This window comes from Xiphophorus maculatus, chromosome 19 (assembly GCF_002775205.1).
Source record: "Xiphophorus maculatus strain JP 163 A chromosome 19, X_maculatus-5.0-male, whole genome shotgun sequence".
NCBI classification, from domain to species: domain Eukaryota; kingdom Metazoa; phylum Chordata; class Actinopteri; order Cyprinodontiformes; family Poeciliidae; genus Xiphophorus; species Xiphophorus maculatus.
Window position 1 is genome coordinate 7,689,365 of NC_036461.1, and position 25,191 is coordinate 7,714,555.

General features: G+C 37.0%; 1 protein-coding gene across 1 annotated transcript in view; it reads left to right on the forward strand.

Moving 5' to 3' along the window:
- nrxn3 (neurexin 3) overlaps nucleotides 1-25,191 on the forward strand; it is a 121,363-nt gene that overhangs the window by 61,427 nt on the left and 34,745 nt on the right. Inside the window, 10 exon segments of the mRNA XM_023352245.1 lie at nucleotides 8,435-8,728; nucleotides 8,880-9,027; nucleotides 10,429-10,812; nucleotides 15,783-15,986; nucleotides 17,472-17,498; nucleotides 20,928-21,047; nucleotides 21,271-21,391; nucleotides 22,118-22,378; nucleotides 22,561-22,751; nucleotides 23,190-23,363. Coding sequence (XP_023208013.1) covers nucleotides 8,435-8,728; nucleotides 8,880-9,027; nucleotides 10,429-10,812; nucleotides 15,783-15,986; nucleotides 17,472-17,498; nucleotides 20,928-21,047; nucleotides 21,271-21,391; nucleotides 22,118-22,378; nucleotides 22,561-22,751; nucleotides 23,190-23,363 — 1,924 coding nt within the window.

Here is a 25,191-nt window from a genome sequence, read left to right on the forward strand (position 1 = left end):
TAACTTTAAGTTGCATTTCAGTCAATTCTAATGCATTTTATTTAAAGATATGTGGTGATCACAAACTTTTCCTATTGAATCAGTCTGGCTGTTGTCAATAATCAAACCACCTGGAGGAATCTAGAGTTTTGGGAAACTGTTTGAGTTATTAAAACATTATCAGTTAGTCAGAGCATATTTACGCCTAGTTTTCCAGTTTTACTCCAACTAAAAACAAAATTTTGGATAAAAATAAACAATAAAATTTTTCGACTTTAAAAACTTTAAAATGGTAAGCAAATTAATGCTTGCTTAAATTATTATACATTCATCCATATTGGTTTGGTCAGTTTTTTGGTCACCCCCAAAAAATCCACATGGGTTATTCTGAGCACCCACCTCCCAGTCAGGAACCCCACCCAGCCAGCTACACATCTGCAGCACCCACCAGTTCCCCCCAGTCTGCAGTCCGGCACCTCCTCGTTCTTCTCTCTGTACCATTAGGGCTAATTTCCCTGCTGCCAGTGATCTTGTCCTCGCCATCCGCTGTGCAGCATTACGGATAAATGTTTTGTTACCATGGCACCAGGTGCTGGTTGCCCTTGGTAGCTCCTTCGGCTGGCCGGCCCGTGATTATTATGCCTTTCATAACCAGCAATTACAAAAAAAGCCTACCTCTCCGAGCCTACAAAATACATAATGGCCTACAATAACACATAATTGCTGTAATTGTGGTTGTCATTACACCTCCATCAGCCACTCGTATGGAGGCCTCTGGCTGTGGAGCGTATACTGTCGCCAACAAAGAAACACAAAGGAGGAGTTCACGGACCGGATAGCGAGTACAAGGAGAAAAGAGACTGATGATGACTGTTGTCTGATGACTCTTACTCCTTCACATTGATTTATTATTATTTTACCATCATTTATTCATCGTTTCTATGCTGAGGGGTCTTTGGAAAAAATAATTTTTTACGCCACTAAATTACACCCTGTGCAACTACAGTTAATAAACCTATCCCTTGCTGATTAAAAAACACAAAATTAACATATTAGCTGGAGTTAAAGTGTCACGAACTCAGCATAGGTATAATCCATGGGCGACTTTGTAATCTACAAGTAAAAATAAGTTTTTCAAAAAAAAAAATCTGCAAAGATTCTCTAAGTCTGATTATTTATTTTTTTTAGATGTTAGCATTACAGTCATGTTAAGAGCTTGAATCCACTGTTGTGAAAAATGTCTCCAATGTCTTTTTTTTTCTTAACTAATGATCATAATCTTCCTAGTTTGTTGGAAGAAGTTGCTCCATGAAGGATGTTTTTATCCCGCTATATATTTTCAGCATTCATTGGCAGAATTGAGATAAAACTTAGTTCTTGGAAAAGATGCAGACAGGATGGCTTCACTCATTCCTCTACATATAACTCACCTTTTCTTCTCCAGATGCCGTGAACAATTATGAGTAAAAACAACTTTTTGCCAATTTCCTGCTGTCTAATCCTGCACTTCCTCCATAATTTTAGTCTGTCCTTAACGTTTTTCCTGGACAGAAGAGACTTCTTTCCTGCATTCACACCTACCTGCTGCCAGTGCTTTGCAAGCTTTGCGTTGGCAGCAACAACTTCCACAGGACGAAATAATCCCGGAGCTGTCTGGAGGCTTTCCTTTTTCACTGCAACTGAACTCTGGTTTAAGGTTCTTTGTGATCTAGAACAAAAACTTTGATTTGTAACGTTATTGCAGCGGTTTTGTGCATGTATGAGGCTATTTTAATGCAAACCCAAGATGATTGCATGCTTGTTAGCAACCATTGTCAATCAGTCTACTGTTTTGATTTAAATAATTATTTTGGGTGGAGTCCTTAACAGGTTCACCTGTGCCCATCATATGACTAATCTAAGCTGAAAATAAGTTAGATGATCATCATTGGAAATACTACAGTAAAAGCTGAGTTTGCAAATTTGCAATGAATTAATTTTAGCACAAAGCACAAAAACCAGAAGCTGTATAGGTTGCAAAATGCATTCTCTACCAATTCATTATCGCATGACCTATAATATATTATGACCTTTTGCTCAGAACAACAACTGTGAATGTTATATAAAGATGGTAAATCAGCATCAAAACTTGTCTGTGCAGACTCAGGCACTCACTGAGAAAGCCTCAAAGAAACACAAAGGAAGTGCAACTCTGCAGAACCATAGTTAGATGAAAATTTGAGCAGTTAAATTAGTCCCGGTGCTTAATTACTGGTCAGGTTTTCTTATTTATTTTTTAACAGATTCAGCCTGAATAACCCATGCATATCCATGTACTCGGAGCTTGTCTCTATCAAATTAAACAAGTCAGTTTCCAAAGGTGCCATCATTATACTGGACTGACTGAGTGGGCTATTGGCTCAGTTTGTGATCCTCTGCAAAGCAAACCCTGCCCCCCTGTGGACAAGAGCACACACTGTCAGGGATTTGATGTTGCAAAACACTCCTCAGAGAGTCTCGTGTCAGAACCATGTGATCACTGATACTACAAGACCAACACCAGCAGCAAGGTGTTGGTTGCAGGTGTGTCTATTTGAGGATTACAAGGACATGCAGATATTTCTGCTGAAGCAGATATTTATGCGTTAAGCATATATTAAGCAAGAAAAATCTTACATCTGCTTCACAAAGAGAATAAAGACTAAGAACATTCCTTTTCTTAGAAGAAAATGTTTTTCTTTCATATTTCTTAAGTTTATAAGGAAAAGCTTAGTCTGTTTTGTGGGACCACAGGTTGAGAGAGTGTGACTTTTGTAGGATTTCTCAGGTGGAGATAACACCTGAGTCTGTGCTGGTTGGCAATCCAGAGAGGTAATTTCAAGCCTCAGTCATATTGTGTAACAGTACTCGTTCTCACACACTGATAAGGGACTGTGCGTGTGTAATGATGTGTGTCCTAGACGCCTGGTCAGAGAGATAATGCAGTGATGGATTTCTTTCATCTGACCATTGTCGAACATTTTCCCTCACCTCTGCTGCTCACACACGCGTCTTCAAATTTCCATGCATGTTTGTGTGCACATGCATGCTTTCTTCGCTCAGAGCGGGTATTCCTCGAGCTTCATTCTCATGTTAACCTGCCGCCGGATCTGCAAAGTGCTGATAAAGCTCCCTCTGCGTGTTGAAAGGCTCTTTCTGTACATATTGTTTGGAGGTGGCAGAAAGCTGAAAGTGACTTGTCAAATTGTCAGCTACACCCTCCGTTTGTCCCTCCTCCTTTCCATATGTTCCTTTTTGTAATGATTTATGACATGTCCTATTTGTGAGTGTACAAATGTGTGCTGCATCCACACCAACAGAGTGTGCATGTTGGAGTCGATCATGATGTTTTCAATTTTGTAGTAATTGTGCATTTCTCACCAGAGAATATACTCACTATCAATATTTCTGCTTCTTTTTTGACATACTTGAAACATTAATACAATGTCAAAGGTATCATGAGTGAATAACAACAATTTTTAAATAATTTAAATTATTAAGGAAAAAAGCTATCCAAACCACCTTGACCCTGTGTAAAAATATAACAACCCCATTCGTAAATAATGACTTAACTGATGAACCACAACCTGCCCTGATTAGGTCCTAGATTAATTGAATCAATAAATCACCTAACTAGAACAAGAACTTTCTTGACAATGTGAAGTAAATAAAACTGTCTTAAGAAGCAGGAACATCATGCTGTGATCTAAAGAAATTCAACAAAATTAAAGAAATCAATCTGCAGAGGGATACAAAGTAATTCATAAGGTTTCGGGACTAGAATGTGTCTTATAGTAAGAAAGCATTGAACAGTTATGAACCTTCTTAGGAGACACTGGCCTGCCAAAAATACCCATAAAAATACTCATAAACTCACTCAAGCTCTTATACAAGAGCTTGGGTGAGTTTATAACCATAAAACCATGCACACATTTCCTCCCAAATATTCTGATTATCATTCAGGTTTGAAAAAAATATTGAGACTGAGAGACAAGTGGATTTTTTTGGGTGGAAGTTGAATGTATGTGAAAACAATAGCAGAGCAGATAAACATCCATCCCTAGTGGTAGTCATGTGATGATCTGGGGCAAGTTTGCTTTAGGAACTCAACGACTTACAACTATTGATCGAACCATGAATTCTTGGAAAACACTTGTCATAGTCTTTATTAATGAATTCCTTGTCAACTGAAGCTAAACTACGCTGTCGCTTTTGAGTTTTCAGCAGAAGATGATGTCCATCTTTCTTTAATAATTGAAACAATGTAACTTAATATTTGGGATAAACATTAGCTTCTCTAATCTACATTATTTTTCATGATTAATCCAGCAGTCTAAATAAAATCTAACCCAACAAATAAGTTATTTTCCTGAAGTCACAAAAATCTTTTCAGTTGTTTAATCATAAAATAATATTTTTTCTTCCCATACCATTATAAGATTCTCATTGTATGTGCAATTGAGTGAAAATAGCAAGGTTCCACAACATTGACACAAAACAGTAAAGTTAAATATATGTAAAACATGCATAGACAAAAGCAACACTCATTATGTACATGATAACAAGTTAAGATGCTGCCAGTTGACTGTCATTGCCAGAAAAAATATTTTAAAAACAAGAAACAGGCTGAGAAGATTCCTCTTTTTTCTGAGTTTATTTAGGATTGCATTTGCGTATAAATTATTATTTGGTTAAATGGAGCCAATATGTTCTTCAGCAAAGCAACAGAAACATGTTTTTCCATGTTCTTCTATAAATTTTGGTTTGTTTCTCATATTGCTCTTTCTCTTCTAGAAAGACTTTTGTTTTTGTGTCTCAGCTTCCTCAGTCTGGGTGCAGGTGTCGCTTATCATAGTCCTCCAACACTTCCCAAGACTAGACTGATACTTTCTTTTATTCCATTTTGGAGAGAAGAGACTGAAGCTGTTCACTTGGAGAAAAAGAGGAGGCTCTTTATGAATTGTTGGAAAATCCAATATATCGACTGGAGCAGCGAGAGAAAAAAAAACTAAACAAAGGGGAAGGAAAGAACACAAAGAAAGAGAGGGAGAAAAGGAAAGGACTATTTTCTGTGCAGTCCCTCGGCTCCCTTAGGGATGATCTGATTTACTGTCAAATGTGCAGCTGGATTATCAATATTCTGAGCCAAGACCCTCAATCTATCCTCACATCCAGCAGAGCTGTGGTATCTGAGATGTTCAAATAAAACAGGAAAAGCAAACAGAGCAGAGGCTGTTTGTCTTGTTCATGTCTGTGAACCCACCAAAGACAGACTCAGAGTGTTTCTCTGTCCCGAGAATTAGAGGAGAAAAAAAAAAAGAGGCCTTCAATTTTCCACTCGAGCAGATTTCAATTTCCACACTCATCCCCCTCCGTGACTCCAGCCTCCCTTTGTTCACGACAACATTTAGGCTGCTGGGATGAAAGAGACTGTTTCTCAATCATTTTTTTTCCCATCAAATGGAGTAACCGCATGTGTTTGGAAGCAGCTTTGGGATACAAATGAATTAGGAATAACTGGAAGTCTGCACCATCATCTGTATTTTCCTTTTTGCCAAATACTTTACTAGACAAAGGAGCAGAAACACCATGGATGAGAAGATAAAAATTAGCTACATTTTTATTGATGCATTTTAACTTGTAAGGTTAAAAATGAACAAAACTTGACTGACAGAGAAGTTGTTGGGTTAAAATACAAACTCATAATTAGCTTCTGCTAAGGAAAAAAAAAATACTTCACATCTGCTTGACGGTCTGTTTTCACCATGGTTGTGAGAACTTAACATGCCATTATGTTGACAGAAAGTATTTATTTTAAAGAAAAACAAAGCTAAACTATATACATGCATGATAAAGAAGACATTATATACAGTCATTTTAATTTGAGAAGGATGTTTTTCCTGTGTTCAGTGGTAATCAATTCTCCTGACACCAGTTAACTTAGAATGCACTGCAGAGAAAGGACAAAGGATGATTTGATATCAATAGGAAAACAATTTCTGTTTCAGATAAACGTTAAGAATGACTAGATGGATATGCAGCACACAGACCTTAAAGCCTTGAGCAAAACACATTATTCAGAGGCGAATGAGAAATGATTAGACTACCTACAAAAAAAGAAAGAAAATGTAAACATCATAAATTTTCCAAAAGGATTTGAATAAATGATAATAAATTCCAGATTTTCCTTCAGCCTGTCTCAGGAAAAAGGTAGCATAGCATTGTGGAATATTCTTGTTTATCCACTCCCTTCTTAACAATGACCAACAATTTTGACACATTTCAGTCCCGTTTCTGTGCTCACCATTTCTGTGTCAAAATATTAAACAATATCCACATAAATATGGACTATTAACCATTCCAAGCATGTTTTTCAAGGTCTTGGCTACAAACCAAAACTACAAAATGTCCATAATCCATTGTTACCAAAATATCTTAACAAATAACTCAAAAAATGGTATATGTTTCCTAAATAGGGAATAGTTTATCTCTAAGTTGAATATTAGAATCGTGTCATTAAATTTACAAAAATTTTGAGGAGGAAATTGCTTGAAGAACACTTATAAAGGCACATACTATTCTTAATGCAGGATACAATAGGATAATAGCAAAATAAATCAGTGGGGTGGAAAACTCAATGTTCTCAAAGAACACCAAATAATGAATCCCAATCTGTGTAACAGTGCTTTTTGTCTCCAGTAGGAGCAAATATCTGTGTGTTTCAATAATAAAGTTAATAAAAGCAGGGAAACTGAGGTGGATTTAAATTACGTCTTTTATCAATGAATAAGTATTCAACTAAATGCATCATAATGTTATCTCTTCCAGGTGATGCATCATCATAATAAAACTGTCAGAAACAAAGCAGGAAAAAGTGAGGGAGCAAAAAGATGGGTGTATGATCTCTCTGTCCTTCATAATGGATCAATAACAAGACTGTCTGTGCAAACTGGATAAACTTCAGTTTATTCCTAATCTCTTGTTTAATATTGCAGGTACAAAAAAAACTTTTGTGAAAAATTGTAACTACAGCATTAGGTGAATGTAAGTAGATAATGACTAGGGTTTTCTGAGGTAGTTCCTTGTCCAACAGCGATTGTTCCAGTCCTGGTTTTAGATGCAGAGCCATCTAAGGGATCGGAGGTTCTGGCTGTCCAGCGTTGTCTTGCTTTGTGAAATTACTTCAGATCCTTTGATGATGTTCTACTGTACAGACGGAGAAGTATATAAAATCTTACATTTTTTTGTGAAAAACATTTTATATATCAATGCTCATTTACGCTTATGTGGGCACAATCAAGCGCAAACTGGGTCTTGTGTATGATATTTTCTGTAAAGATATAAACATTAACATATTAACATATCAAAGCCAACATTGACAGTCATTCCAAAACCCACAAACACTTTCACAACCTCAGATACATCATCCAAATGCTCATCATGAGTAACATAAAAAAAAAAGAACACTATGCAAATCATAGTTACTTGTGGGTTAAGCTTAACATATTTTAAATTATGTCTCATTCATTTTATTGGGGAGTGGAACAGGAATATAACCCACAGGATTTTTCTGAATAACTTTGCCATGTAATGCTATTTGCTTCTTCAAGTTGTGAGAGTTTCCACAAGAATTTTGTTTGCTCAGTTGGTAAATTCTGTAATCTTTGATCCTTCAACAGGCGCAATTGTTCGATGTGAGATCCCCAGTCAGTCTCGTTTATGTATTTAACTCTCATATCCAACACCATCGGATTTAGGCATTAATATTTATGTTGATAGAAAGTCCTAAGAGATTTTGCTCTGATCATTTTCATTATAAAATCTTTTGTTGTCTGTCATAAACCTGTTTTAGTTGCAGATCTTCATCCAAAAACTTTAGGGTCACACTGAGGAGGGCTGAGAAGAGCTTTACCTAATCAAATATTTTGCTTTATCACAGGGCTTGCTATTTTTGGGAAAATAAACTAGCAAAAATAGCCAAAATGGTTTCTATCTTACCTGACTTTCCTTAGGTAAAATAAATTGGTCTTAGATGTGTCATTTTCATCTTTGGTTATTTTATTCTTTGGGTATTTTATTTAAACTGTTAAATATTGTGGAAATGTACGAGTACCGAGATAAAATACATCTCTCATCATTATTTAGAATCCTTAATAATAGATTAAGCTATGTATTTTTTTCAAATGGAGAATGTGTCCGTCATTATATAGTCTGAATAGGCATGCAGTTAATTAACTGGAGCTTGAATAGAAATTCATTTTCACAGATGAGGACTGTATTCATCTGGAAAACCCAGATAATTTTTTTTTAAATTCTTTGTCTAATTGCAAAAACATAAATTGAAGTGACGTTGTTTTAATGTCATGCTTTTCAGCTGATTGTGACTTCATTGGGCATTTAGAGAAGAGTACCCAAATTCATAATTTACTCATCACAGGTGGTGTACAAGAACAATGACATCCGTTTGGAGTTGTCCCGGATGGCTCGGATTCTGGATCCAAAGATGAAAATCCAAGGTGAGGTGTCCTACAAATGTGAGAATGTGGCCACATTGGACCCAATCTCCTTTGAGACTCCAGAGGCGTACATTAGCCTCCCCAAGTGGAATACCAAGAGGATGGGATCAATCTCTTTTGACTTCCGCACGACTGAGCCCAATGGACTCATCCTCTTCACTCACGGAAAGCGTCAGGAACGCAAAGATACTGCTCGCAGCCAGAAAAACACCAAGGTTAGTTTGTGACCCCTGAAATATATATTTTTTTAAATTTTTGCTCCCATTACTACAATGTTCCTCTCACCATCTCTGCAAATGCAGGATGTTGTAAGACCAAAAAACATGTTGCTTTTTCTTATTGGTGTGTTCTGGTTTTCCTGCACAGGTGGATTTTTTTGCTGTGGAGCTCCTAGATGGGAGCTTGTACCTACTATTGGATATGGGCTCAGGAACAATAAAGGTGAAAGCCACCCAGACAAAAGTGAATGATGGGGCATGGTACCATGTGGACATTCAGAGAGATGGACGCTCTGGTAAGCAAAGTAGCTGTTTGTAGAAATGGGAATTGCTGTTGATGAGTTAGACTCACTGCCTTTATAATTAAGCACTCAATATATGCCTACATAATATATGCCTACCAACTATTTTGTTTAGTAGGAGCAGCCAACCTAGCTTTATCCAAGCCCACTATGTGACCCCTATCAAACTTTATTAATACTGATAATGTGTGTCCCAGAACTCATCTGTCTGCAGATCTTCATGTTGTTCTGAATGTCAGATAATAGAGGAAATGCCTGTAAGACTAACGCCAACTTGTGCTAGTTGTAGACAGCCCAGCTCCTTCACATCAAATCATTCACAACTACGTGTTCAATCTTAATCTTAAACATCTAAGATTAAAAAGGTCAGACGTTAACCATTATTTAAAGAAAATATAAGTAAAAGGTACCATAGAATTGCACAAAAAAATCAGTGAGGGACGGCGGAGTCCCAGCTCGAAATTCCGTGAAAGAGGTGTATGGAGCTTTGTGCCAGAAGCCCATTAAAATGCTGTCTGCATCGTTTTAAACTGTGTGATTGTGAGCGTGAGTGGGAATAAAAATAGCAATAGGTATTTTATTCCATATAACACAGTAGGAGTGCAACAGGTAAACCTTTTATGGATGCAAACTCGACTAAAAACCCCCCTGTTTAGGATTGTATTTGAAACGTAATCAATTACAAATTTATTGATTGAACTTGACTTAATGTCATGTTTTGATTGTTGATTTTATGTTGCGTAGTGTTTCTGTGTTTGATATGATATAAAGCACTTTGAAATACCTTGCTGCTGAAATGTGCTATGCAAATAAAATTTGATTGATTTGATTGATTGAAAAGTGACCAGTGATGTGTACTTGAGTCAGTGACTTAGACTCCAATTACACACTGAAAGCTTTTTCAGGAAAGCCATAGCCAGTAAAGTTTCAAATTGGGCATTTTTTATTCCTACTTTGCTCGACGTACCTCTACAGCGCTTCATATTCTTTACAGGTTCTAAATATCCTCATAAAATTAGGGCATCACTAATCTTAACCACTAGTTGAGGTTATCAGACAAAAATCTTGATTTTTTTCTAGCAGCAAAAACTTCCAAAGCACCACAGTGCCTAATATTGAGTTTCTAGCTCTATAAGGTCCAAGGGTAAATCCAAGACTTAATGCCTTGGCTTTTAGCCCCAAAGAAGCACTGCACACCTCCATTTAAGCCCCAGAACTAACAGTTGAAAATGCAATGGTTCATGTATCAATTGAACAAATATTTAGAACACTCAAAGTATTTTCTACCCACAATGTCAAACCAGTGGTCGTGTGGAGGGCATAACAATAAATTTTTCTGATGTGTTGCTCCAGCTGTTGTTTTTTGTTAACCTGTCCTCTCCCTGACTGCCTTAGGCACCATCTCTGTAAACAGCAGACGGACGCCATTTACAGCCAGTGGTGAGAGTGAAATTCTGGACCTGGAGGGAGACATGTATCTGGGAGGCCTTCCAGTTGACCGCTCCAACCTCATTCTGCCCACCGAGCTCTGGACGGCAATGCTCAACTACGGCTACGTCGGGTGCATCCGTGACCTTTTTATTGATGGTCGCAGCAAGGACATCCGTCAGATCGCAGAGGCCCAAAATGGTGCCGGTATCAAACCCTCATGTAACAAGCAGCAAGGAAAGCAGTGCGAGAGCTATCCATGCAAAAACCGGGGAGTCTGCAAAGAGGGTTGGAACCGATTCATCTGTGACTGCACTGGCACCGGTTACTGGTCACGTACCTGTGAGAGAGGTAAACTGGGATTTGGATTTGCATTTTGTTTGCCTTTATGTGAAAATGGGAGCAAATTATAGTTTAAATCAGAGGGAATGTAGTGACATGACAAAGAAATATGGCCAAAAAAGCAGAAGGTGTTAGTTACTTAAACCGCAGTAATGGTCTGAGATTAAAATTTACACATGTGACATTAAAATTACTTGCACCAAGTTCAAAAATACCCTCACCTAATTACAGCAACTCGTCATATGACTGAATCATGACTTGAAATGAGGAGGAGTTGAAGAACAAATCCTGACAGGTTTTCCTAAAATAGGATATCCAAATACACATAAAGATAACTGCAATCCAACATTAAAATTAGATTAGATGAAAAGCTTAGCTGATACCGGTAATCCAGTTTTTGTTTTTTGGAGTGCTTGAGTTTTTGTTGATGCTGCAACTCAAGTCAACCTAGAAACAACATTATTAGCTCCAAACAGAAAATAAAACCTCTCTGGTTACAATGAAAGTATCTATCAATGTCCCTCATCATAGGCAGATTGTTCAAATGCCTTGATTTTTTTAATTTTATTTTTATTTTTTTCTATCAATGTCCCTCATCATAGGCGGATTATTAAAATACCTTGATTTTTTTATTTTATTTTTATTTTTTACTTTTTCCATTTCAAACCAAATGATTGAATAATATTTTTATATCTACTTTTATGTAAAGGCAGCATATAGTCAACTAAAAGTTTAAGACAAACAAGTCACCACCTAAATAGACATGTTTTGATCTCAATGTTTGGAGGCTGTTTGCATCCTGCTGCTATGCTCTGTGTAAAACCTTCTTATTGATGTATTAAACAAGCGAATCATAGATTACAACACACTCTCACCTGAGTAAAAATGTTCTGCTCTCCTTCATCCTTCTGCCTCTTCATAATCTCACCACCGTCCGGCTTTACTGCTGAGCTGACTGCAGACGTTGTCTTCAGAGAGATGTAAATTAATTCCTAATCCGTTTACAGCTGACACACAATTTTTCTGTTCAGTATTGAGTCTCTCCTGAATTCACCACACAGTTGTAAAGAAGGTCTTCCCAAGGCCAGGAACCCACTAGGAGAAAAACTTTCATAGTTAATGAGCTTCTGTGAACAAACCATTTGGCGCACAACATCCACAGTGCTTCAAGAATGCTTCTCTTTTTACATGTTCTTATGTTGCTTATTAAATTAATCTCTTTCCTCAAACTTCTGCTCAAAAACACCCCATTATGACAAAGTGGAAACAGTTTTTGAGTGTTTTGCAATTTATAAAAATAGAAATTCAAAATATTTTATTTATTTCTGATAACCAGCATTTTCACTTGTATCAAAAGCGTTTTTCCGTAACATGGGGGGTGAAATTTATCATCGTATCATTATATTTTAACAACATATTGTTTCAGCTGTATTAAATAATGACTGAATAAACAGAAAACTGTGGTGCTGTCACATTATTAAACTGAGACATATTCAGAAAAATAAAACAATAACGTATTAGGTTGCTGAATAGAAAACAATGATAAAGAGAACAAAATATCTGAACCAATTAATCCCCCATGAACAGAGTTGTATTGAGACAAAAACACGGTGGACCGCAGACTTTACTTGCCACTCCATGTCCAAGAAGTGGACATTAGCTGTGATAGAGCTGTCTCCTCTCAGCTCAGTCTACAATTAGTAGTGAGAGCAACACTTTATGTGAGTTGTGCTTTCAATTTAGCTTCCTTCTTGTTGTAGCATTCCTCTAAACGAGAGGTTATGGTTGTTCTTGAAAGATAACTTTAAATTGGCATTGTGTCTTTTTCCATCATATTACTTTTTTTGTGTAGTGCCCTCCACTTTTCTGACATTACATCTTTACCTTCGTAGCACATCAATAATTTTTGTTGAGAAGTTGTCTGCTCCGCCATGCAACATGGCTGAATGAGCACTATTAAGGTGTTAGCTTAAGAAGCTTGTTGAGTGATTTTATATTAAAAAAAAACTGTATAAAGTGCATGTTGCATCCTACACCAGACTATGTTTGACCTGTTTCATTTTTATGTTCTGTGATGCCTCCACCATAATTAATTATCTTACAACTGATTCCACTTAATGTAGGTAGGCAGTGGTAAAGAGACCAAAAGGCACCTAAGCACGAGAAACCTCAGTGTGTCAGTCAGAGAAAACTGTCCTGTACGCCTGATTAATTTCCTTCTTGTGTTGACACAGTTTATTAAAGATTGATCAAAGATGGAAACCAATACTCACATTCCTAACCTTTCAAATTGTTCTCATTTCCTTTAGCATATCAAATAGCCACTTTCTGATCATATTTCCTAATTAAGTTTTTTTTTTCTCCCCCTGATTTTCCCCATCCGGTAACCTACTGAATAATACTAATGTCTCTGACTGCCATGATTACTTTGGAAAAGAGAAGATGCAGGTCATTTTCTAAAAGATTTTAAAAATTAATTTCACCATCAGGAGATAGTATTTGCCTTCCATATTTTGATGAGTAAAACCAGCTCCTGTATGTTTTTAATCATTATTACATAAATAAACTTTGACCTTCATTTTTTTTTCTTAAAGGAAATTAGTTGCACTTTTCAACTGTCATTATTAATAATTTATGAAACTCCAGGTTTATCTAAAGGGAGCATATTATCAGGATTTTCTTTTTGCTGTTATTACAGATGAGATTTAGCAGTTACCAGGTACCCTGATGTCATTTCCTACTGTATCAGAAAGGATCGGATATTTTCCTGCCTCTTCAGAATCAGATCTGTCATGTCGAGCTGATTTACTCCTCTGGTAATAAAGTGTTAAAGTAGAGCTGAGGATGAGCAGCGGCAGCCAGGCGAACTGTGGAGATGGAGGAACCCATTTGCATTTATATAGAACTGTGCATTTAAAGTGAGGCGAAAGGTGTAGGGTTACTTTTCAGTCACTGTGGCCATGAGGTGATGCTTGTTTTTACAAAAAGAAAACTTCAGTCATGATAAACTGTTGGTTTCATTTCTGCACTGCAGTATGTTATGCTTTTTGGCCAAGAGTTATTATTATTATTATTATTATTATTATTATTATTATTATTATTATTATTATTATTATTATTATTATTATTATTATTATTATTATTATTATTATCTAAATCCATTTCAGAAAGACTGTTATATATGGTAATGTCATTCTTTAAAATACATTAGTTTTGACAACCATTATTTCATTCTGATTAAAACCCACACCTCAGTTCATTAGAAAACTTTAGTAATATGACTACATATGATCAATAAAATAAGGATTTTACATGAGAAATTTTAGTCTGCTGAAACATAACATATAGTATATGAATTTAATACTTGATAGATAGGCGACCTCTTTACAAGAATTACTACTTGTGGTGTGTCATGGAGGTAATCATCTTATGGGACTGTTGAGCTGTTAAGAAAGCCCAGCAATTATTATTATTATTATTATTATTATTATTATTATTATTATTATTATTATTATTATTATTATTATTATTATTATTATTATTATTGTTTGATACACCTGTAATAATACACAGTGCATGGAGGTCTTAGACATTTTAAATATATTAATTGTGTGGACACCCTCTGTCTCCCAAACAGCTGCGTCCAAGTAAACAAGAAATGTCGGACTTAATCTGACAGGCCACATCGCAGCTGGAACAAGAGCTTAAATAGTAATGCGACATACACCTTCTCAGTCTCAGCTGCCTTCCTCTACCCTATCTGCAGAAAAACATGTTGACAAAGAACATGTCAAGTCTTTAATTCAAACCTGATATGCGCCGAATTTTTGTGCAAAACACTTTATAAAGCTTAAATGATTATTTCAAGCTTGATGTTTAATGTTTAAATTTGCGATATGTTTTGGCAATATATTATGGCAAGATTATGAAGACTTTGTCTCCCCCAAGTGGCCTTTTGACACCCCTACACCCTACATATCATGCAGTAAAAGGGAACAAAAGGACATTTAGAGGACACCTAGTGCTTCAGCACATTGTTAGATCGTTTATCATATTAGATTCTTGTGACATGAACAATAATCACGTCTGATTCATTTCAACAGAAGGCCCAAAAAGAAAACCAGCCATGCTGTTCAGCTGGGGACAAACAGCACCTGGAAAAAACTAAAGCTTTCAAGGCACATTCGTTAAATCCAGGAAACAATAAATAAAATTTCAATAAAATGTTAATTTAAATAAATGAACTGTATATCAGCCTATCTTTTGTGTAGATACTACACATCAGACATCACCAAAGAGGATTATAAAAGTTTTGTTGTTTTTTTCTTTATGTCTGAAGGTTTCAAATTCTCCTAAATTCAAGATTTGAAAATGGTATAAATTTTTCACCTTTTCTCGTGCTTGTGGGCATTTTATTTGGATTTTATGTGACAGGCGTTTTAACATTAAAAATATGCTGGAACTCTTATTTATAGTGATCTATGGACAATGTCAAAACTTTTTGAAATTTTTAATGAGCATCACAACATTTGTAGAAAGGGTTTTTTCAACAGACATTCTGAAAAAATCAAAACACAATAGATCTCAGGATTCCACTTTATGAAACATAAGATTCTTTTGACTGGACCCAGGGTTCTGACAAACATTTTAAAGAGACTGGAAGAAAAGCAGTTTTTTTCTCGTGATTGGGTCACTAACTCCTTTAATCCCAGTGGAATGCCAGTTCTTGAATGCCAGTGGCCTGCAATTTGTGGATGCATTATTGCTCCCAGACACCTGAATTGTAAGGCTGAACTACCTCCTTGGGATGTCAGCTAGTTTTACAAATGCCTGGTAATTAACCATTTATTTGAGTCAAGTTTGTTAGAGCGGGAATGCATTGAAAAGTTGCATAGCAGTGACCCTCAAGAACTGGACATGCTGCTCCCTGTTGTAAGGGAAAAGTCAAATTCATCATCCATCTGGTCTCTCTCCCACAGAGGCCTCCATTCTCTCCTATGATGGAAGCATGTACATGAAGGTGGTGATGCCAACCGTCATGCACACCGAGGCTGAAGATGTCTCCCTGCGGTTCCGTTCGCAGCGGGCCTACGGCCTCCTCATGGCCACCACCTCCCAGGACTCGGCCGACACACTGCGGCTCGAGTTGGATGGGAGCCGTGTCAAACTCACAGTCAACCTAGGTATCGTATAACCAAAACACCTGCAGCACCAGCAGCTCTTTCTTCATTCATTTGCCCCCGCATCTCCATCTTCGCCATGAGACGCTTTATCTTCCAGGGGTAACGTCTCTGATTCATTGGTTTTTCTCTCTTCCATCATCCCTTTAATACTTCCAGTGACCTTAAATTTTGAAATAGACTTATAGTTTATATTTTCTCTCTTGTTTGCATGAGTAATAAAAACAGGTTCTGCACACAGGTGTTATTCTATGTCTAAAACAATTTAGATAATCTCTGACACAAGAAATAGAATTTCTTTACAGAATCATTGAGACAGTTACAGCACAAATACTCAGAATATTATAGCTTCTGCGTCTATCAGTGAGAACAATTGAATACACTCTTTTGCCATTTCTCACTAACTCCAGATCATGTCTTTTGTTTGCTAACAGCAGTATCTTTAATGAACTGTGTGCTTTCTCAGTGTCTTGTTCTTTCCATTCTCCTGTCAGCTTCATTCTTCCATCATGCTGTGTCAAAAGATGGTATTCACCCCTTCAAAGGCCTTAAGCCTGCGGCCCGTCAGGCGAACAGCCCGAGAACAGAGCCCAGCAAAACCTGCAGCTGGCTGCGACCCCATGAACCTCCAAACACTGAGGTTCTTATTTTAATTTGTACAGTAAATGCTACATACATATATCTGTTTTTGTAGAACATTTAGGATTGATAGCGTTAACAGGTGTTAGATGATCTATAAATCCCATTTAGATCATTTTCTCACTGATTACATTTATCCCTATCAGTTATTAAGCGCCTTAGATTTCCTTCTGTGCTCATAATGGCCTGTAGTTTCTTCCTAAAAAGGATAGACCTTCCCAGTTTGAGCTTCTGGTGCAGCTTAGAACCAAACATAGTAGCCGAGTAACGCTCCAGACTTCACAAGTGGGGATCCGGTGCCTCTGTATGGTGCTGGTGCTGATTGGATCGAGGCTGTTTGCTCCCACTTTTCTGTTGCGGTTGACGACACATGACCCACCAGCCACGTGGTGACCAACCCACATTGTCCTCACAGCTGTTGGCAGCAGCTGGACAGGCTTTGCATTGCACCATTTAACTCTATTCTCTCCATGAAAAGCTAATCAACCTGCTTTTCTCCTGCTTTACAAAAATGTGTGACTTGGAAACAAAAGAATGCAGCAAACATTTCATCTTTGCCATTGGGTTGGAAAAGCCTCGTAGCTGGTACCATAAGTGGCCATTTTAAAGTAAAGAAAAAACAAAAATGTTAAGCCTAAACTTTATGAAAAAACCAACTCTTTACCTTCTTCTGTCTATGTTTTTTTCTGATCAATTGGTATGAAATTAAAGATAAGAATCTAAGGAAATAAAATGGCTACCCTCCTGCATGTGTGCGTCCCCGGAAGGGTGGACTTCTTGTTTTTGGATGTCTGCAGCTATAACCTTGAAGGATGCAATTTCATCTGTCATTTATTCTTCCCCATCTAGACTGTATCAGGATAAACTGTAACTCCAGTAAGTTAACACTCAAGTTTCATTTTGTTGTACTTGTTGTCTTCTTATATCTGCTCTGCACTGCCTTCCACCTTACTGTAATCTTTATTATGTGAATATTGAGTTTGTGTCAGTTTTGAGTAAAAAAATTGAGATGAGAAAATGTTCCTTTTGGTGGACATCTGAAGGGTTTATAGTCTTCATTCTGATATTATTTATTTCAATAATTACAAACAAATAACCAAACAAAACCAACCTTCATGAAAGAAGAGTTGCACTGACCATTTGAGGTCCAAAGGTTGGGATTGCTACTTATGCCTTACAGGCTCAGTAATGGTGGCATAGTGAATGAAAACCTTATTAATACAAATTCTCAAACTAAAGGCATACTAATTAAATCCCCAGGTTTATAAAAGAAGGAATTTTACCATCTTAATGTCATCCAACTTACTGCATACAAACAAAAGTTCAAAATTCCTTCTAATCTTAACACATAAATATTCAAGGTGATCAGTGGTGATCCTGAAACTAAATATGTTGGAAAAGCAGTGCAAAAAAAAGAAAAATCAGACTATATCATGAGGACCTTGTAATTTATTCCTTATCCATGTGGTTCTATCAGCTGTTGATGTGTGTTGGTTCTTGATGCAGTGCCTTCAGAGGGATAGGAGGTCAAAGACTTCCAGCCTAGGCTCGCTCCATAAAATTCACTCAAATTCCTGGAGTGGTTTAATGATGTTCTGTATTATAGAAGCAGAAATATGGAAATCCCTCCCAGTTTTTCCATACTGGAGATCTTATGCTACAAAGGGGCTCAGTCATTTATGGGTATTGCTGTTTTGAAACGACATGTGGATGTATATTGCCAAGATAATTAAGCTGAAACAAAGCACGGAATATTTTTTATTTAAATATCGATCATTGTTATTTTGGTACTATACAAACTGTACCAACCCTTCCTAATTTCGATTGCACGTTCAATATGACATGTCTTTTAAAAGTAATTACATTGTCAACTCTTGATGGGTTGAGCAATAAACACAGCTACAAAAATTGATATTATTAAGATATCCACAAGTTTTCTGAAAATAATTTAACATCAACAACTAAGTGATTTTTAGGTTAATGTTTAAGGGGTTATATATGTTAATTTTATACATTTTTAAGTATTTTGGAGAACCAGGGAGCCTTTTGTTTCTCCACTTGCATGGGTTCTTATAGATGATTTGATCATCACATCAAAACAATTACAATATAAATATACTAGGACAACAATAATCTGTTAAAGTAAAGAGTCAATTGTATTTTAAATCAGGGAGCTGCAGTGGCCATTGTTCATAAACTCTGTAGATTTAAACAAAACCATTGGTAAACAATCTAGAAAGTTGGCCGCAGTCTAAACTTACCAATGTAAAAGAACTATTTATTCCATGCAAAAGTAGTACCAGAGGGACAGTATTTCACATTGTAATCCTTAGTGTCAACTCATTGGACCCTTTGACCTGACTGTGTATGCATTTCATGCACAATAGTGAAGCATTTATGTTAGCAAAACATGGTGTGGGTTTGGTAAGCATAGCCCTTTTGGGGTTCATTCCTGCGATTTCCCTCTTTAGCTTTTTCGACTAACTTTAGGGACATCAAAGATTACCGAAGCAACTTCCCTTTCTCCACTTCCTCTATGACTGACATTGCTTTTCAAAGCCAGCCATGGAGCTATTCTCTCCAGTAAGTCATGGGCCTGCCAGGAGACCTTGTGCTTCTAGAACATATTTGAAACATTTCCCTAAGAAGGCATCCAGTGGTGCCCAAAATACCACAAATGTCTCTGGTCACTATAGAGAGTCAGCAACTCTTGAATAACCAAGCTCCTCATCATGTGTCTTAGGATGATTTATCTCATCCTGCTGAGGAAACTTGTTTCTGCTGCTTGTATTCACATCATAGTCGTTTGATTATTTCCTACTGTTTGTGAACATAGATGAGTGATGAAACACATCAACTAGTAAATCAAAAGCAGCTGTCTTTTTACCCCAACATTTCCAAATAGCAATGCCAATACATAAAAATATTACTGAAAACTTTGAGATACACAAAGTCCTCCACTAAGGATGATTACCCATCTTCCAAAGCAAGGTGAACTATGCCTTCAATCTTGAGGGTGTTAACAGTCATACATGTGAACAGCATCACAGATGTTTCTGCACTGTGACTCAAATCAACTTTGAATCACCACTATTATCACAGGTAATAGCGTCCAAAGACTTTTCACAAGCTGCACACCTTCTGCCCCCTGGCTAAATCAGAAAAAATTCTGTCCATTAAAGTAATGAACTAAATTGGTAACAAAGGGCTAATCTTGAGTTGCACAGGGATTCAATGAGCCTTAGAAAGAGGTCAGACACCCTATAATGTCAAAGATCCCCTCAAGAAAGACAAGGAGCAGCAATTGTTGATAGAGGGTAACACCAGCAGAGTCTAACACATGACGACGAGTCAGGCTTATTACCAGCAAAGAAATAACATCTCTCGCATTGATCGTACAGACTGAATGGACCCTGGAAAATGATATGAAATGTTATACTTCCAAAGTACTCTCCACGAACCTCCAAACAACACCTGGCTATTTCGTCTGAGTCAAAAGTTTGACCATCAGTCAAACTCTCCTGTAGTGTGTACACGTATAGGCTGAAATATGGGATCTTATATCTAAAGTACAGCTTTTTGTCACCTTTAAAAAGGGACCAATATGCCAGTCTGCCAATCTAATGCCACTAATCCTGAAATATAGAAGTTATATTGGCTTTTTAAGAGTCAATCCAGCAGCATTAAGAGCCTTAAGAGGCTTTACGGGAGTTCTATATTTAAACTGAGCTGTGTTTCCAATTTTGGTCATACCAGTATGATTTTCACTTTGATTTGTATTATAAGTTAGAGATAAGCTTAAGGAATCGGTGGTGAAAGATTACGTTGAACCTGCCAAGATATATACAGCACAATTATTTAGTTAAAATAACTGCTTCATTACAATTGAAGGTCAGATAATTGTGGAGATATTCTTTCAGCATTTTTGATCATATATCATACCAAATTCTTTAAGCATTTATCCAAAAGTTATATTTTCTAAGCAGTGTTTCAGTTAGTTTCAAAATGCAATTGGAAGAAGATTTCTGTGGGCCTGTAATGAGTAGAAGCATTTTTCCCTCTCTGCTGCATAAATCTAAATATAATATGAACACATTGTCAACTATTTTGTCTTTTTTTTTTCATTGTGTAATTCACTGATTGAACCAAACCTTTGTTTCCCAAATGAATTAGAACCATTCTTGGATACATTTCCAAGTCTCTTCATAGCCCGACAACTTTGTGCCTAGACTGAGTGGTGGGAAGACAAAGGTTTGGTTTGAGGCTCACTTTGTTCTTAACTTTGTGACTGACCATTGTTCTCAGGCAAGGGACCGGAGACCCTGTATGCCGGGCAAAAGCTCAATGATAATGAATGGCATACAGTGCGCGTGGTGCGTCGGGGCAAAACCTACAAGCTAACGGTTGACGATGATGTAGCAGAAGGTACTTAATCCTGCTTCAACTGGAAATGTTCTCAGTGTTGCTTTTTTCAGTGTATTATCACCATGCTGGGGTGTGTTAGTTATGAAGCATTCCTCTAATACTGTTAATGTAATTTTTTTCCTTAAATCAGCCCTTTTGTGTTAGTGTCAGACAGAGTTCTCTTTTCTTTTCGTTTTGTTTGTCTTTCTTTTCAACCCATCCCCTGCACCCTCCCCGTCTGCAGGACAAATGGTGGGCGATCACACTCGGCTGGAGTTCCACAACATCGAAACGGGAATCATGACAGAACGTCGGTTCGTTTCCACCATCCCATCCAGCTTCATCGGTCACCTCCAGAGCCTGAGGTACATTTTACAGTCATTTCTACTTTAAATAGGCAGAGGAAGGCAATATAAAAATACATTTCAAACTAAATCCTTCAGAAGTCAATACATGGACCTTGTAATGATGTCTCACTTAGCATAGCTACCAGCCAAGGTTTAAATTTCATATAAGCACCGCATATAAGAAATTTTTCCAACATTTGTTCTGAATTAAATAAAATATAAAATGAGAGTATGTCCCTGCGAAATGCATTTTATAGCACAATCAAGTAACTATGTTGTCATCATCTATTATAAAAATGACCAATTAGGTCATTGCTATTAGGCGTTGTTTTAACTTTTTAGAGGACATGAAAAAAGTTTAATAGAAAAGAGAAATTCATGGGAGATTCATCACTTTTCAATTAACCATCTCCTGTATGCTTCTTTCAGCTCATTACTCTTTGGAGCTAATAGCAATAGAAAAAATCTTAATAAAGAAGAACAAATATTTCTGAAAATTTTCAAGTAATAGACTGAAGAAGAGTAAATGACAAGAAACCTTCAGAAAACTAGGGAACTCTTGATCAAGAAATGTTTCGATCGACTCCTTAGGAGATGTTTACAACCTTTGCAACGTGCTGTTGTCTGACAGTGTGGTTCTTTGGGGAAAATAATCCTCATTACAGCTTTTCATATTCTGAAGGACATTTTAACCTGTATACTTACTGTAGAAATATTGGCTGCATGTTCTCTTCCTTTCCACAGGTTTAACGGCATGCTGTATATTGACTTGTGCAAGAATGGCGACATTGATTACTGTGAGCTCAATGCTCGCTTCGGGGTTCGCTCCATTATTGCTGACCCGGTTACCTTCAAGACAAAAAGCAGCTACCTGAGTCTGGCTACTCTGCAGGCCTACACATCCATGCACCTGTTCTTCCAGTTCAAGACCACTTCCCCTGATGGCTTCATCCTCTTCAACTCTGGGGATGGAAATGACTTTATTGCTGTAGAATTGGTCAAAGGGTAGGTTTTACATCAACAGGATAGTCTATTATTCTTGTCTGTGGCAAATAGTTTCTGGAAGAGCTTTAAAACAAATGTGTGTGTCTCGTTTCAGTTGTTGGGGCCAAAAAATATAACTTTAAGAGCAAAGTTACAAGAATTTGACCAAATCTCTTTGAAACTAAACACATTTCTCATTGCAGATACATCCACTATGTTTTTGATCTTGGAAATGGGCCCAACCTCATCAAAGGCAAAAGTGAAAAGTCGCTAAATGACAATCAGTGGCACAACGTGGCTATCACCCGAGACAATAGCAATACCCACACACTAAAAGTAGATGCTACAGCCACAAGTCAAACTATCAATGGTGCAAAGAACCTTGACCTGAAAGGTAAGCTGAGAATGTGACTAATATTGGGTCTATTTTTCATTTAAATTAATAGTATTTTACCTTTTAAGAAAAACATATTTTCTATCAGAAATATGAAGAACTTCCTCAAAATGATTAACAGGATGTTAAGGCATGAAGCTAAACCCCCATTTTTTAATTTTGTTAAAATTCTAACGTTTGAAGTCAGCCTATTGACAATGTTCAGATACTTTTTGTTTGGTCCAAATTAATTAATTGGATGTTGACAACTGCTTTGGTTCATTCATGCATTCTTTGCCTTATTTGTAATAGCATCTTCACATTGAATTGAAATTGTGTTGTGACAGTAATGCAAACTGTTGTATTGCAATAATTTGGGCACTGAAAGTTTTTTCTGCAATCTGAACCTGTTATCATTTACCACATAAAAACATTTTTTCTGCATGGTTTCTTCTTCAGGTGATCTGTTCATCGCAGGACTGGGTCCAGGCATGTATGGAAACCTCCCCAAACTGGTGGCTTCCAGAGAAGGCTTTCAGGGTTGCTTGGCTTCCATGGACCTCAACGGTCGCCTGCCAGACCTCCTAAACGATGCCTTGTTCCGCAGCGGCCAGATCGAGCGCGGATGTGAAGGTACACCGTCGCTAAGATCTCTGCCTGATTTAGACTCGTACAACACAAACTCCAACTCCAACTTCAGCTCCAGCAGCCCTTTCTTCCTACTCAATGCAAACAGTAGCTCCTCAGCTCTGCATCCGTACGGGAGCAACTCCATCCTACTAACTGTGTTTGTTGCCTCATTTACCCATTGCTAGCTTCATACCAGACATCCAGTGCTTCCTCATGTGCACCACCACATTATTAGCCACATTGGCTGTTTATCTACTGTACCATCAGCCACCATCAGAGCAGTTTTGCCAGTTCAGAAACATAAACTACTTACTGGTGCTGTTTTTTTGTTTGTTGTTGTTTTTGGTTTTTTTATCCAACATTCTTTTGTAAGATTTGTTTTCTCTACATTGATGTAAATGTTAAATCATAATATATGAAACAAACATGTAGATTTCTATCCTGCGCAGTCAATTAGATTTATGGCTATGTTAAATGGTTCAAACACTGAAAAAGATGGATACTTGTATGTTTACCAACACAATATGACAGATTAGGAGACATTTTCCAAATCTAGTTGTGGAATAATGATAGCCTCCTGCAAAATATGACTGAAAGTTGATTCTGAATCAAAAGGCTCAATAAAGTATTTGCCTAATAGTTTTCATACTTACTTTTATTCCTCAGAATTCAGTTGATTATCCTTCTAAGATATTTGTCACTTTTTCATTTGAATTGTACAGCATATAAATTACAATACATAAAAAAGTACTCAAGCTTTTGATGCTCATCAATCCACAGTTCAAATTTTAATCCCAGTTTTAGAACACAGCTCTATTTTTCTATTATAAACCAGGTTAACTGTTTTCATGTGATGAAAAAGTGAATTTGACTGTGAGATGCTGTCAGGCATATATAACATCAGATATGCCTGACCTCTTGGTCTCTAAATAGCACCTCAACGTTGTTCTTTTTGGACAAATTCTACTGTGGATTAAGAAAAAGGGAGAACTGTAGAGGCTTAATAGGAAATACTTCAGTCCTGAATTTCTGAATTCAGTCAGGAACCATTGAGTGTAGTCAATGCCTATTGTTTTAAAAGCAAGACTTGCCAAAGGTTTGAATGTTTTGTGCTGCTTCCTGCCTTATCCATGCCTTCAATGTAGTACCGCTCCACATGGAAACATTTTCCACTGGCTAACAAACGTCACTGTGGATGAAAATGTTTCCATTCTTTGGTGCTTTTCTTTTTTGCGTTGTTGTTTTTGTCATCCTCTGAGGGTCCTGGGCCATCCTCCACAATCTCTTCTTGTTTGCATGGAAGTCTGTGTTTTTCTTACACCTGCCATCAGTTGGACATAATGTACTCTGAAGGTACATTTTTTAACATAAACTCAGAGCTCAATGAATGTGTTTGTTGCTGTAAAAGATCAATCTGTGTGATGTTATGCACTGTATTGTATTAACTGTGGGAAGTGATTGTTGATTGGTTTATTTTTCCAAATAAAATCTCATCGATCACAGCTGGGTGTCCATCTCATTTTAATAAATCATTTTATATGTGCTTTGGTTTTCTTTATGTCAGCACTGTCATTCTAACTGTTTAACTTTGTTTTATTATTTTTATTTTTTATTTCAAGCTTCCATCACATGAAGCTGATTTGATGTTCTTTGGCAAAAATGGAAAGTTATAGTTCGAGGCCACAGCACTACTCTATTACCGTCACTAGATGGTGCTGCTGTGCCTCTGGTAACCATTGAACATCTTACATGAAACCCTGATTCACATCAACCACCAAAAATAAAGGGAATGTAAACAACAAATTCCCTTTATTTTAGGTATCATCCTTTC